The 14,811-nt window shown below is 48.0% G+C and overlaps 1 protein-coding gene across 4 annotated transcripts in view; it reads right to left on the bottom strand.

Annotated features, from left to right (window-relative positions):
* The window catches only part of mapkbp1 (mitogen-activated protein kinase binding protein 1), a 270,559-nt gene that overhangs the window by 102,622 nt on the left and 153,126 nt on the right, over positions 1 to 14,811 (bottom strand). For all 4 annotated transcript variants that reach the window (XM_087990116.1, XM_087990117.1, XM_087990119.1 and 1 more), the window contains 2 exons: positions 10,969 to 11,039; positions 5,164 to 5,285 (listed from right to left, as the gene is read on the bottom strand). In XM_087990116.1, coding sequence (XP_087846242.1) covers positions 5,164 to 5,285; positions 10,969 to 11,039 — 193 coding nt within the window. The remainder of the gene's footprint in view (positions 1 to 5,163; positions 5,286 to 10,968; positions 11,040 to 14,811) is intronic.

Below are 14,811 nucleotides of genomic sequence, written 5' to 3'. Positions count from 1 at the left end.
GTGAGGGGTGTGGGGCATATCAGTATTACAGTGAGGGGTGTGGGGCATATCAGTATTACAGTGAGGGGTGTGGGGTATATCAGTGTTACAGTGAGGGGTGTGGGGTATATCAGTGTTACAGTGAGGGGTGTGGGGTATATCGGCGATACAGTGAGGAGTGTGGGGCATATCGGTGTTACAGTGAGGAGTGTGGGGCATATCAGTATTACAGTGAGGGGTGTGGGGTATATCGGTGTTACAGTGAGGAGTGTGGGGCATATCAGTATTACAGTGTGGGGTGTGGGGTATATCAGTGTTACAGTGAGGGGTATGGGGTATATCAGTGTTACAGTGAGGTGCATGGGGTATATCGATGTTATACTGAGGAGTGTGCGGTCTATCGGTGTTACAGTGAGGGGTGTGGGGTATATCGGTGTTACATTGAGAGTGTGGGGTATATCAGTGTTACAGTGAGGGGTGTGGGGTATATCAGTGTTACAGTGAGGGGTGTGGGGTATATCGGTGTTACAGTGAGGAGTGTGGGGTATATCATCGTTACAGTGAGGAGTGTGGGGTATATCAGTGTAACAGTAAGAGGTGTGGGGCATATCAGTATTACAGTGAGGAGTGTGGGGTATATCTGTGTTACAGTGAGGGGTGTGGGGCATATCAGTATTACAGTGAGGGGTGTGGGGTATATCGGTGTTACAGTGAGGAGTGTGTGGCATATAGACATTACAGTGAGGTGTGGGGCATATCAGTATTACAGTGAGGAGTGTGGGGTATATCAGTGTTACAGTGAGGGGCGTGGGGTATATCGGTGTTACAGTGAGGGGTGTGGGGCATATCAGTATTACAGTGAGGAGTGTGGGTAATATCGGTGTTACAGTGAGGGGCGTGGGGCATATCAGTGTTACAGTGAGTGTGTGGGGTATATCGGTGTTACAGTGAGGGGTGTGGGGTCTGTCGGTGTTACAGTGAGGCGTGTGGGGTATATCGGTGTTACAGTGAGGGGTGTGGGGTATATCAGTGTTACAGTAAGAGGTGTGGGGCATATCAGTGTTACAGTGAGGGGTGTGAGGTATATCGGTGTTACAGTTAGGGGTGTGGGGTGTATCAGTGTTACAGTGCGGGGTATATCGGTGTTACAGTGAGGAGTGTGGGGTATGTCGGTGTTACAGTGAGGGGTGTGGGGTATATCAGTGTTACAGTGAGGAGTGTGGGTTATATCGGTGTTACAGTGAGGGGTGCGGGGTATATCAGTGTTACAGTGAGAGCTGTGGGGTATATCGGTGTTACACTGAGGAGTGTGGGGTCTGTCGGTGTTACAGTGAGGCGTGTGGGGTATATCGGTGTTACAGTGAGGGGTGTGGGGTATATCAGTGTTACAGTAAGAGGTGTGGGGCATATCAGTGTTACAGTGAGGGGTGTGAGGTATATCGGTGTTACAGTTAGGGGTGTGGGGTGTATCAGTATTACAGTGAGGGGTGTGGGGCATATCAGTATTAAAGTGAGAGGTGTGATATATATCGGTGTTACAGTGAGGCGTGTGGGGTCTGTCGGTGTTACACTGAGGAGTGCAGGGTATATCGGTGTTACAGTGAGGGGTATGGGTTATATTGTTGTTACAATGAGTGGTGTGGGGTGTATCAGTGCTATAGTGAGGGTTGGGGTATATCAGTGTTACAGTGAGGGGTGGAGGGTATATCGGTGTTACAGTGAGGGGTTGGGGTGTATCGGTGTTACAGTGAGGGGTGTGGGGTGTATCGGTGTTACAACGAGGAGTGTTCGGTATATCGGTGTTACAGTGAGGGTGTGGGGTATATCAGTGTTACAGTGAGGAGTGTGGGGTATATCGGTGTTACAGTGTGGAGTGTGGGGTCTGTCGGTGTTACTGTGAGGGGTGTGGGGTATATCGGTGTTACAGTAAGAGGTGTGGGGTATATCAGTGTTACAGTGAGGAGTGTGGGGTATATCAGTGTTACAGTGAGGGGTGTGGGGCATATCAGTATTAAAGTGAGAGGTGTGGGGTATATCAGTATTAGAGTGAGGCGTGTGGGGTATATCAGTGTTACACTGAGTGGTGTGGGGTATATCGATGTTACAGTGAGGGGTGTGGGGTATATCCGTGTTACAGTGAGGGTTATGGGGTATATCAGTGTTACAGTGAGGCGTATGGGGTATATCGGTGTTACAATGAATGGTGTGGGGTGTATCGGTGTAACAGTGAGGAGTGTGGAGTATAACGGTGTTACACTGAGGAGTGTGGGGTATATCGGTGTTACACTGAGGAGTGTGGGGTCTGTCGGTGTTACAGTGAGGAGTGTGGGGTATATCAGTGTTACAGTGAGGTGTATGGGGTATATCGGTGTTATAGTGAGAGGTGTGGTGCATATCAGTGTTACAGTGAGGAGTGTGGGGTATATTTGTGTTACAGTGAGGAGTGTGGGGTCTGTCGGTGTTACAGTGAGGAGTGTGGGGTATATCGGTTTTACAGTGAGGAGTGTGGGGTATATCGGTGTTAGAGTGAGGGGTGTGGGGTATATCAGTATTATAGTGAGGAGTGTGGGGTATATCGGTGTTACAGTGAGGAATGTGGGGTGTATCGGTGTTACAGTGAGGGGTATGGGGTATATCGGTGTTACAGTGAGAGGTGTGAGGCAAATCTGTGTTACAGTGAGGAGTGTGGGGTATGTCGGTGTTACAGTGAGGGGTGTGGGGTATATTGGTGTTTCAATGAGTGGTGTGGGGTGTATTGGTGTAACAGTGAGGAGTGTAGAGTATAACGGTGTTACACTGAGGAGTGTGGGGTGTATCGGTGTTACAGTGATGGGTATGGGGTATATCGGTGTTACAATGAGAGGTGTGGCGCATATCAGTGTTACAGTGAGGAGTGTGGGGTATATCGGTGTTACACTGAGGAGTGTGGGGTCTGTCGGTGTTACAGTGATGAGTGTGGGGTATATCGGTGTTACAGTAAGAGGTGTGGGGTATATCAGTGTTACAGTGAGGAGTGTGGGGCATATCAGTGTTACAGTGAGGGGTGTGGGGTATATCGGTGTTACAGTAAGAGGTGTGGGGTATGTCGGTGTTACAGTGAGGGGTGTGGGGTATATCGGTGTTACAGTGAGGAGTGTGGGGTATAGCAGTATTACAGTGAGGAGTGTGGGGCATATGAGTATTACAGTGAGGGGTGTGGGGCATATCAGTATTAAAGTGAGAGGTGTGGGGTATATCGGCATTACAGTGAGGAGTTGGGGCATAATAGTATTACAGTGAGGAGTGTGGGGTATATCAGGGCTGTAGTGAGGAGTGTAAGGTATATCGGTGTTACAGTGCAGGGTGTGGGGTGTATCAGTGTTACAGTGAGGGGTGTGGGGTATATCGGTGTTACAGTGAGGGGTGTGGGGTATATTGGTGTTACAATGAGTGGTGTGGGGTGTATCGGTGTTATAGTGAGGAGTGTTCGGTTTATCGGTGTTACAGTGAGGAGTGTGGGGTATATCGGTGTTACAGTGAGGGGTGTGGGGTATATCAGTGATACAGTGAGGGGTATGGGGTATATCGGTGTTAGTGAGGGGTGTGGGGTATATTAGTGTTACAGTGAGGAGTGTGGGGTATATCGGTGTTATAGTGAGGGGCATGGGGTCTATTGGTGTTACAGTGAGGGGTGTGGGGTATATCGGTGTTACAGTGAGGAGTGTGGGGTATAGCAGTATTACAGTGAGGAGTGTGGGGCATATGAGTATTACAGTGAGGGGTGTGGGGCATATCAGTATTAAAGTGAGAGGTGTGGGGTATATCAGCATTACAGTGAGGAGTTGGGGCATAATAGTATTACAGTGAGGAGTGTGGGGTATATCAGGGCTGTAGTGAGGAGTGTAAGGTATATCGGTGTTACAGTGCAGGGTGTGGGGTGTATCAGTGTTACAGTGAGGGGTGTGGGGTATATCGGTGTTACAGTGAGGGGTGTGGGGTATATTGGTGTTACAATGAGTGGTGTGGGGTGTATCGGTGTTATAGTGAGGAGTGTTCGGTTTATCGGTGTTACAGTGAGGAGTGTGGGGTATATCGGTGTTACACTGAGAGGTGTGGGGTATATCAGTGTTAAAGTGAGGAGTGTGGGGTATATCGGTGTTACAGTGAGGAGTGTGGGGTATATCGGTGTTACAGTGAGGGGTGTGGGGTATATCAGTGATACAGTGAGGGGTATGGGGTATATCGGTGTTAGTGAGGGGTGTGGGGTATATTAGTGTTACAGTGAGGAGTGTGGGGTATATCGGTGTTATAGTGAGGGGCATGGGGTCTATTGGTGTTACAGTGAGGGGTGTGGGGTATATCGGTGTTACAGTGAGGAGTTGGGGCATAACAGTATTACAGTGAGGAGTGTGGGGTATATCAGGGCTGTAGTGAGGAGTGTAAGGTATATCAGTGTTACAGTGCAGGGTGTGGGGTGTATCAGTGTTACAGTGAGGGGTGTGGGGTATATTGGTGTTACAGTGAGGGGTGTGGGGTATATTGGTGTTACAATGAGTGGTGTGGGGTGTATCGGTGTTATAGTGAGGAGTGTTCGGTTTATCGGTGTTACAGTGAGGAGTGTGGGGTATATCGGTGTTACACTGAGAGGTGTGGGGTATATCAGTGATACAGTGAGGGGTATGGGGTATATTGGTGTTACAGTGAGGGGTGTGGGGTATATCAGTGTTAAAGTGAGGAGTGTGGGGTATATCGGTGTTACAGTGAGGAGTGTGGGGTATATCGGTGTTACAGTGAGGGGTGTGGGGTATATCAGTGATACAGTGAGGGGTATGGGGTATATCGGTGTTAGTGAGGGGTGTGGGGTATATTAGTGTTACAGTGAGGAGTGTGGGGTATATCGGTGTTATAGTGAGGGGCATGGGGTCTATTGGTGTTACAGTGAGGGGTGTGGGGTATATCGGTGTTACAGTGAGGGGCATGGGGTCTATTGGTGTTACAGTGAGGGGTGTGGGATATATCGGTGTTACAGTGAGGGGTGTGGGGTATATGGTGTTACAGTGAATTGAGAAGTTAGTTTGTACAGTGTTACCATCTGGAATGTTGAATATAATCGTGTCTGTTGTGGGGTCTGATCTTGTTTTCAGTGCATTCCCTTTGCCTATAAATACATGAGGTCAGCTGCCGCAATGCCCTGTTTAAACTCACCGAATGCTTCTATCCTGGCATCCAATGGCTGCGTACTTGTGGGTGGAGTCCACATCCATGTCATACAGCGTCGTCTTTCGAACCACATGGTGGGTTCGGGTGAACTGTGTGCCTTCAGCGGTCTGGTGGAATTGAATGGGAAAGGATTAGCAGCAAACAGGCTCCAGCAGGGCTCCATATTCACATGCTGATCAAGTCAGATCGCAGAATTAAATCTGAATTGATGGATCATATTTTCATTCCAATTCAATGTGGCAATCTTTCACTCAAATGGAGGTACACAGGAGTTAACAATAAACAGAAGCTGATTTCACAAGGTAAGATAACTAAATATAAAACACAGTTTTATAAATGTAAAACCACCCAGCAAAACAATTTGTTCCTGAAGACAATCACTTTACAACAATTAAAACTCTCAAAAACTACCCTTCAATATCAAATCTCTAGATAACTGCTCTTCCCAGTCCTTTCCTGTGAACTCTGGCGTCTTCTGACATGAATATTCACAGAACTGAGAGGTTAGACTTTCTCAGCTTTTAATATATAATTATATTTGCTTCTGACCTGTCAGGTCTCCTCCAAAACGGTTTAAGCTAAAATCAACCCTTGATTATTCTAAACCAAAAGTGAGCTTAGCCTTCAATGTTCATCTTCTCTGTCATAAATCACAAAATATGAACAATCTCCCATTAATACTCTAACCCCTTGTTGTCTGACACTTATTGGACTTGGTTCATGTTCTGAGATGGACTCCCTGAAATAATTTTCTTTGGAACACTTTACAAAAACAACTGACACCCATATGGCACTAATTTGAAATCCAAACTATAATTATGATATTAACACATAAATAAGCTACATCGCAGGAGAAACATGGCAAAATGGGAGGCCATGAAAGAATCGGGAAGTATCCTTTCGGATGCTAACACATCCCCAAAGGTTCCCAAAAAGATTGACACACTCTGTCAGCTCCATTCAAACACTGCCAAGGTCTCTTTCTCTAACCTCTGCAGGGGGAGGGGGGTGTCGGCCACCAAAAGGAAACAGTAAGAGGACTGGAAAACTGGACAGGAACAGAAGCAATCCATCCATTAACAGACTCAATAAATGTAGGATACAGGATCTGCAATAAAAATACAATGCCGACACTGTGCCTATCAGTCACGTTAGCTGGTTACGCCAACTCTGTCTGCTTGAACAGCAACTCCACCACTGTCAGTAACTACTGACTCTCGGAGCTCAGCACTGATCTCCACTCCCTAAAGCCTCTGAGTCTTTTTATATTAATTGCTTCTTTAAGACACTCCATCAAATCTATTTCTGATCAAGGGTTTGGTCATCTGCCCTCGCGGTGACATTGATATACCCTGTAATCGGTACTGAAATATGGCTATATCCCTGAGCTGAGGCTGTGGGATACTGGTAATGTCACCAAACTAACCATCTAGTACTCGGCTAATACTCCAGGGACATGGGATTAAAACCCACCAGGACAAATGTTGAGCTTAGAACTGAATAAAAGCTAGTCTGATGACAACCATGTAACTCTTCTTCATTGTCACAAGAAGCTGCCTGGTTCACTTGCATCCTTTAGTGAAGGAACTACCATCCTTACCCAGTCTGGCCTACATGTGACTCCAGACAATGTAAGGCAATATTCAAGTTAGACTTTCTACCTTGTCCATTTTGGCTAGAGTTATGTCACTTAATAACTAACTCTACAGATATTTTGGAAAATTGGCGTTGATTTGAAGTCTAAAAGCAAAATGCAAACAGTTTTTGAACCCAACACAGCAAACCCCCTCAAACTATATTATGAAGATAGTCCAAACCACAACTTTATCTTATTTTTATCGGCAAGTGTAAGGTATTGTGCTGCAGATGCGATTCGATCGGTCAAACTATCAGGGTCGAAGCAAAATACACTTTATTTTTACACAGCAGCTAAATTCCAGACAAAATAAAAATAAAAAGAGTTAGCTTAACTGTAACTCTATTGAAATATTTAACAAGGTGGCTCAGTGGTTAGCACTGCTGCCTCACAGTGCCAGGGACCCGGGTTTGATTCAGTGAGGGGTGTGGTGTATATCAGTGTTACAGTGAGGGGTGTGGGGTATATCAGTGTTACAGTGAGGGGTGTGGGGTGTATCAGTGTTACAGTGAGGGGTATGGGGTATATCAGTGTTACAGTGAGGGGTGTGGGGTATATCAGTGTTACAGTGAGGGGTGTGGTGTATATCGGTGTTACAGTGAGGGGTGTGGGGTGTATCAGTGTTACAGTGAGGGGTGTGGGGTATATCAGTGTTACAGTGAGGGGTGTGGTGTATATCGGTGTTACAGTGAGGGGTGTGGGGTGTATCAGTGTTACAGTGAGGGGTGTGGGGTATATTGGTGTTACAGTGGGGGGTGTGGTGTATATCAGTGTTACAGTGAGGGGTGTGGGGTATATCAGTATTACAGTGAGGGGTGTGGGGTATATCAGAGTTACAGTGAGGGGTGTGGTGTATATCAGTGTTACAGTGAGGGGTGTGGGGTGTATCAGTGTTACAGTGAGGGGTGTGGGGTATATCAGTGTTACAGTGAGGGGTGTGGGGTATATCAGTATTACAGTGAGGGGTGTGGGGTATATCAATATTACAGTGAGGGGTGTGGTGTATATCGGTGTTACAGTGAGGGGTGTGGGGTGTATCAGTGTTACAGTGAGGGGTGTGGGGTATATCAGTGTTACAGTGAGGGGTGTGGGGTATATCAGTGTTACAGTGAGGGGTGTGAGGTATATCGGTGTTACAGTGAGGGGTGTGGGGTGTATCAGTATTACAGTTAGGGGTGTGGGGTATATCGGTTTTACAGTGAGGGGTTTGGTGTATATCGGTGTTACAGTGAGGGGTGTGGTGCATATCGGTGTTACAGTGAGGGGTGTGGGGTGTATCGGTGTTACAGTGAGGGGTATGGGGTGTATCAGTGTTACAGTGAGGGGTGTGGGGTATATCGGTATTACAGGGAGGAGTGTGGGGTATATCAGTGCTACAGTGAGGGGTGTGGGGTATATCAGTATTACAGTGAGGGGTGTGGGGTATATCAATATTACAGTGAGGGGTGTGGTGTATATCGGTGTTACAGTGAGGGGTGTGGGGTGTATCAGTGTTACAGTGAGGGGTGTGGGGTATATCAGTGTTACAGTGAGGGGTGTGGGGTATATCAGTGTTACAGTGAGGGGTGTGAGGTATATCGGTGTTACAGTGAGGGGTGTGGGGTGTATCAGTATTACAGTGAGGGGTGTGGGGTATATCGGTGTTACAGTGAGGGGTGTGGTGTATATCGGTGTTACAGTGCGGGGTGTGGGGTATATCGGCATTACAGTGAGGGGTGTGGGGTATATCGGCATTATAGTGAGGGGTGTGGGGTATATAGGTGTTACAGTGAGGGGTGTGGGGTGTATCAGTGTTACAGTGAGGGGTGTGGGGTATATCAGTGTTACAGTGAGGGGTGTGAGGTATATCGGTGTTACAGTGAGGGGTGTGGGGTGTATCAGTATTACAGTTAGGGGTGTGGGGTATATCGGTTTTACAGTGAGGGGTGTGGTGTATATCGGTGTTACAGTGCGGGGTGTGGGGTATATCGGCATTACAGTGAGGGGTGTGGGGTATATCGGCATTATAGTGAGGGGTGTGGGGTATATAGGTGTTACAGTGAGGGGTGTGGGGTATATCGGTGTTACGGTGAGGGGTGTGGGGCATATCAGTGTTACAGTGAGGGGTGTGGGGTATATCGGCGTTACAGTGAGGGGTGTGAGGTATATCAGTGTTACAGTGAGGAGTGTGGGGTATATCGGTGTTACAGTGAGGAGTGTGGGGTGTATCAGTATTACAGTTAGGGGTGTGGGGTATATCGGTTTTACAGTGAGGGGTGTGGTGTATATCGGTGTTACAGTGAGGGGTGTGGGGTATATCAGTGTTACAATGAGGGGTGTGGGATATATCAGTGTTACAGTGAGGAGTGTGGGGTATATTAGCATTACAATGAGGGGTGTGGTGCATATCGGTGTTACAGTGAAGGGTGTGGGGTTTCTCGGTGTTACGGTGAGGGGTGTGGGGCATATCAGTGTTACAGTGAGGGGTGTGGGGTATATCGGCGTTACAGTGAGGAGCGTGAGGTATATCAGCGTTACAGTGAGGAGTGTGGGGTATATCGGTGTTACAGTGAGGAGTGTGGGGTATATCGGCGTTACAGTGAGGAGCGTGAGGTATATCAGTGTTACAGTGAGGAGTGTGAGGTATATCAGTGTTACAGTGAGGGGTACATTGATGTTACAGTGATTGATGTGAGGTATATTGGTGTTACAGTGTAGGGTATATCTGTGTTACAGTGTGGGGTATTTTGGTGTTACAGTGTGGGGTATATCGGTGTTACAGTGAAAGGGTGTGGGGTATATTGCTGTTAGTGAGGGTGTGGGGTATGTCAGCGTTACAATAGGTGTGAGGGGTATATTAGTGTTACAGTGTGGGGTATATTGGTGTTACAGTGAAAGGGTGTGGGGTATATCATTGTTAGTTAGGATGTGGGGTATATCAGTGTTACAGTGAGGGGTGTGGGGTATATAAGTGAGTGTCAGAGTATATTGGTGTTATAATGCACAAGTAAATCTAATAAACGCTAACACAGCAACCAGAACTTTCACTGCATATGACCTCCAGTTTGATTGTGTGAGCTATTATTAAGTAAATATATGAATTTGCACAATGTGTCCATGGGCTGTGGATGAAGCTTTCCAGTGTTCTCATGGCCTGCCTGATGTGGATTTACAGAGTAGGGGAGGCGCAGTATCCCTCTCTGTTGCTGCACCACATTCACTGGCACCATAACACGACTGTGTATGGAATCTGAAGCTTGTCAGTGATCCTGTAGACCCAGGAGCCATTGTCAAGGTGTGAGTGTCAATTCAAGAGTCCAGCAGGGTCACTAAATCCTCCCAAATTACTGCTGAAGCCATTGACACTTGCAATCTGAGCAACACCAGGGACAATTGGCAAGGCAGGGAACAGTGGGGGAGTGCTGGCTGGAGAGAGTCAGCCACTGAGGAAGATGTACGTTACTTGTTGGCAGTGAGTATGATTCTATGGATGATAATGTACAGAACCACAAGTGGCAATGCAGCAGGCAGCAGTATTTAATTACATGTGGACTCAGCCTCACTTGCTGAGGAGTTGGGAATGATGCTGTACAGCTCCAGAAACAGTCCTTGCAGCCGACACGAGACTTTCATCACAACAGCTTGAGCTGTGACTAAACTCAACTCACTCAATGTTCCTCACAAAGGCTCCCAAGTCAATCCCTTCCGACAAGGCATAACTTATTACTGTCACCCACGCTTCGGTTTACTAAGATTCAATTAAGTCTATAGAAGTGACACCGTTTGCTGATTTTTTTTCCCACTCTGAATATCTATTATTCTACATATAAACCATCTGAACCTCAGATTCCAGTCTGTAACTCATCCCTGGGTATCCATTATTCTATATAAACCATCTAAGCCCCTCGATTACATTCCAGGCTGTAACTCACTCCCAAGTACCCATTACTCTATATTAATCATCTGAATTCCTCGATTAGGTTCCAGTCTGTAACTCACTCCTGGGTATCCATTGTTCTATATAAAATATCAGAACCTCCCGATTGGTTTCTATCTATAAAACACTCCCTGGTATTCACTGTTGTACATATAAATTGTTTGAACCCCTTGGTTAGATTCCAGTCTGTAACTCACTGCCATGGAATTTTTATCTGCACAGTGTCACTCTCTGTTACCTTCTGAGCTGTCCGGAAGTAAATGCTCTTGTCTGCTCCACAGGTGATCATCCTGACACTGCCACCGTTTGCTGTGAAGGAGAAAGGAAGGTTATGGTTGCCATGGTAACTTGGGATTGGGCAATGGGCTTATTTACGTTCCCGGTTTCACTGAACAGGAAGCAAAGTTTAAGCTCCCTTGCATCCCCAGGGAGGAGGACGGCTGACAAAACAGCCATGAATTGTTTCGGCACTGCCTAGCCCAGCCTTTGGTTAACAGCTCACAGCCTGTTTCTGGAGGAGGGACGCACCGTGCAAAGTAACAGCATCTGCTCTGCTGCGTCTGAGAGCGATACACTTTATCGCAGCATTACAAGCATTGCTGGGAACCCACAGCCAGAGACTGGTCGTCCCTGCATTGAGATATGGAAATTCAGACCCTCCCTCAACTATCTGCGCTCCCTGAATACAGACCCCTCACTGGCACCCATTCCTGTGCAGCCTGCATGTGTCTCAGTGGCAGGACAAGCACACACTGCATACGGAAGTGCAGAAGCAAGGACTTGCATTTATGTAATGCCTTTCACATCCAGCAGATGTCCGTGGCCATTGGTAACGCAATAAAGAGTAATAGCCAATTTACACACAGTGAGATTGCAAAAGAGCAATACAATGGCAATCACATCATTTGTTTCAGCCTCGCTGATTGACAGATGTGTACTGGCCAGGATACTAGAGGCTCACCTTTAAAATTAAGCTACAGGATCTTTCACATCCCCTGAATGCTGGAGATTACTGTCCTTCCATTTGAGGTTTTAATTATATTAACCAGCTCTAAGTCCCAGTCACCCTTCTCCAACTCCCTCCTCCCTGTGCTCACAGACCTACAGAGACACACAGCCCACCAGAGTCTCCAATTTCAAATTCTCAACCGCGTTCTCAAATCCGGTCGCCCTGCTATAGGAAGAATGTTATTAAACTGGAAAGGGTGCAAAAATGATTTATAAGGACAGTACTGGAAGGTTTGCATTACAAGGGGAGGACGGATAGGCTGGCACCTTTTCTCCCCTGGAACATTGGAAGCTGAGGGGTGACCTTACAGAGTTTTATAAAATCATGAGGGGCATAGATAAGACGAAAAGCCAAGGTCTTTTCCCCAGGGTAGAAGAGTCCAAGCTGACAGGAGAAAGATTTAAAATGGACCTGAGTGGCAATGTTTTCACACAGAGGATGATGCGTGTATGGAATAAGCTGCCAACGGAGGTGGTAGGGGCTGGTACAATTACAACATTTAAAAGACAATTGGACATGAATAGGAAAGGTTTAGAGGGGTATGGGCCAAATGCAGGCAAGTGAGACTAGTTCACTTTAGGAAACTCGGTCGGCATGGATGAGTTGGGCCGAAGGGTTTGTTTCTGCACTGTATGACTCTCTGAGGTAGGCTGTTCGAGAGCAGTACAAAGACAGCTGTGCTGTGGAAAGCTGCACACTGACAAGTAATGTTTTATGGGAGTGGAGGGCTGTTAAATTAACAGAGGATCCGCCTTTAAGTTTGACACTGACATTGAGAATTTAACGTCCTGCCCCATGACAGTTTGGTGGCAGAGGGAGACACTTAACTGGCAGGAAGGGACCCCACCCCCTTCCTGTTTCTGCATCCCCCCCACCCACCATCCTGGATGAAGTCTGGGGCAGGCCAGCCTGGGGCAGTTTCCCAGCCCCACTGCCAATTCACTCAGTAACAAGTGGAGTATTTGCAATAAGTGAAGCCTGAATAGCAGAGGCAGCTGAGGTTCTGTGGGTGGGGCTAGGAGGTGTTTGTGGGGGTGGTTTGGGGGAGCAAATTCCCCTAATCTCAGTGCTAACCCCTCTCCTGCACCCCACAACTCTAATCTGACTGTGACTGACCTGCGGCCTGGGCCCGTCAGCAATCATTGGGTAGGTGCATTACCCATTACCACCCACATGTGGTGCTACTGAGCAGTCTCAATCAATGGGTGGGAATCAGATAGCTTCCCAGTCAGATTTGGAGTCAGGCAGGGCTGCCCTCTCTCTCCTGCCTTGTTTGTGTGCTGCATAGAGCCATTTGCCAAGTCCATCAGGAAGGATGCGAGCCTGAGAGGGGTGACTATTCCTGGCAGCAGGGGCCTACAGGTTAAGGCCTCCCTGTACATGGATGACGTCGCCGTTTTCTGCTCGGATCCGCTGTCTGTGCACAGACTAATGTGCACATGTGACCAGTTCGAACGGTCCTCGGGGGCCAAGGTAAACCGAGGCTAGAGTGAGGCCATGCTCTTCAGCAACTGGGCCGACCAATCCTTGATCCCCTTCACCGTCAGGACCGACCACCTGAAGGTGCTGGGTATTTGGTACGAGGGGGCTGGGGCGTGCACCAAGTCTTGGGAGGAGCGTATCAGCAAAGTGAGGCAGAAACTGGGCTACGGTCGCTCTCCATTGCGGGAAAAAACCTGGTCATCAGATGTGAGGCACTGTCATTGCTGTTATACGTGGCACAGGTCTGGCCTATTCCCAGAACCTGTGCCGCTGCAGTCACCCGGGCCATCTTCCAATTTATATGGAGGTCAAAGATGGACAGGGTCCGAAGGGACTTGATGTACAAAGATCTGGGCAACGAGGGAAAAAAACACACCCAATGCCACCCTCACCCTGATGGCCACATCAAGCTGTGCGTGGATGCCCGGTACGCAAACACCAAGTGTCACCACGTACTGAGGTTCTACCTGTCCCTGGTGTTGCGAAGGATGGGCCTGGCCTTGCTGCCATGGAACGCTCCAAGTAGTTGGACCGTTCCGTATCACCTGTCCTTCATGGAGAAGTTTATTAAGAAAGACACCTTTGACCACAAGTCCATCAGGAAGTGGTCAGCACGTAGTGTCCTTGAGACCCTTCGGGAAAAGGAGAGGGGGGATCCTATCGAGCGGTTTCCTGAGCAGATTGTCAAAGCCTTTTGGCAGAATGCCTCATCACCAGAACTTTCCAACAAGCACCAAGACATGGCTTGGCTGGTGGTGAGAAGGGCTCTGCCTGTGAGATCCTTTATGCATGCCCAGACTCTCCGCCATACCGCACGCTGCCCTCGAAGTGGCTACGGGGGGGACGAGACTGTCACACACCTCCTTCTGGAATGTGCCTACGCAGAAGAAGTCTGGAGAGGAATGCAGTGGTGTTTGTCGAGGTTCGTCCCGAGCAGCGCCGTGACGCGGGACTCCGAGCTCTACGGCCTGTTCCCTGGGACGCACACCGAGACGAACATCAACTGCACCTGGAGGATCATCAACTCGGTGAAGGACGCTCTCTGGGTGGTCCGAAACCTGTTGATCTTCCAGCTGAAGGAGTTGACCCCGACTGAGTGCTGCAGACTGGCACATTCCAAGGTCCAGGACTATGTGTTGAGGGACGCGCTGAAGCTTGGGGCAGCTGCCGCCAAGGCGCGGTGGGGAAAGACCACCATGTAACTTCTGCCTGCCTAAGAAGAACAGGGGGCCCACGCAGTCATTTGAGCTCCGATGACACCTCAGCAGAAGGGCTGGATAGTAAATGTACAGACTTGTATATAGGAAAAATAAATTTCGATGTCTGTATGTAAAGCAATGTAATGTGTGCACAAGAATGGCATGACCAACTGTAAAGGGATCCAAATAACTTTATGAATAAAGTATATTTTTGAAATAAAAAACAAAGGTGGAAGTGCCAGCCTCTGACTGGCCAGCAGCTCTCCCAAGAGTTGGTCTTTGGGATCCTTCATCCCAAGGAAGGTGGCCTCTGCCCGGTGAAGCACCTGAATCAATGGGCACTGCCAGAAGGAGGCGTCGGTGATGCAGTCTTCTGTTGTAATCCAACCAA

This window comes from Chiloscyllium plagiosum, unplaced genomic scaffold (genome assembly GCF_037043375.1).
Source record: "Chiloscyllium plagiosum isolate Xiang-an unplaced genomic scaffold, Cpla_swu_hap1 HiC_scaffold_8, whole genome shotgun sequence".
Lineage (NCBI taxonomy): Eukaryota > Metazoa > Chordata > Chondrichthyes > Orectolobiformes > Hemiscylliidae > Chiloscyllium > Chiloscyllium plagiosum.
Note: the sequence above shows the minus strand (reverse complement) of the source record. Positions and strands in the feature narration are given on the sequence as shown.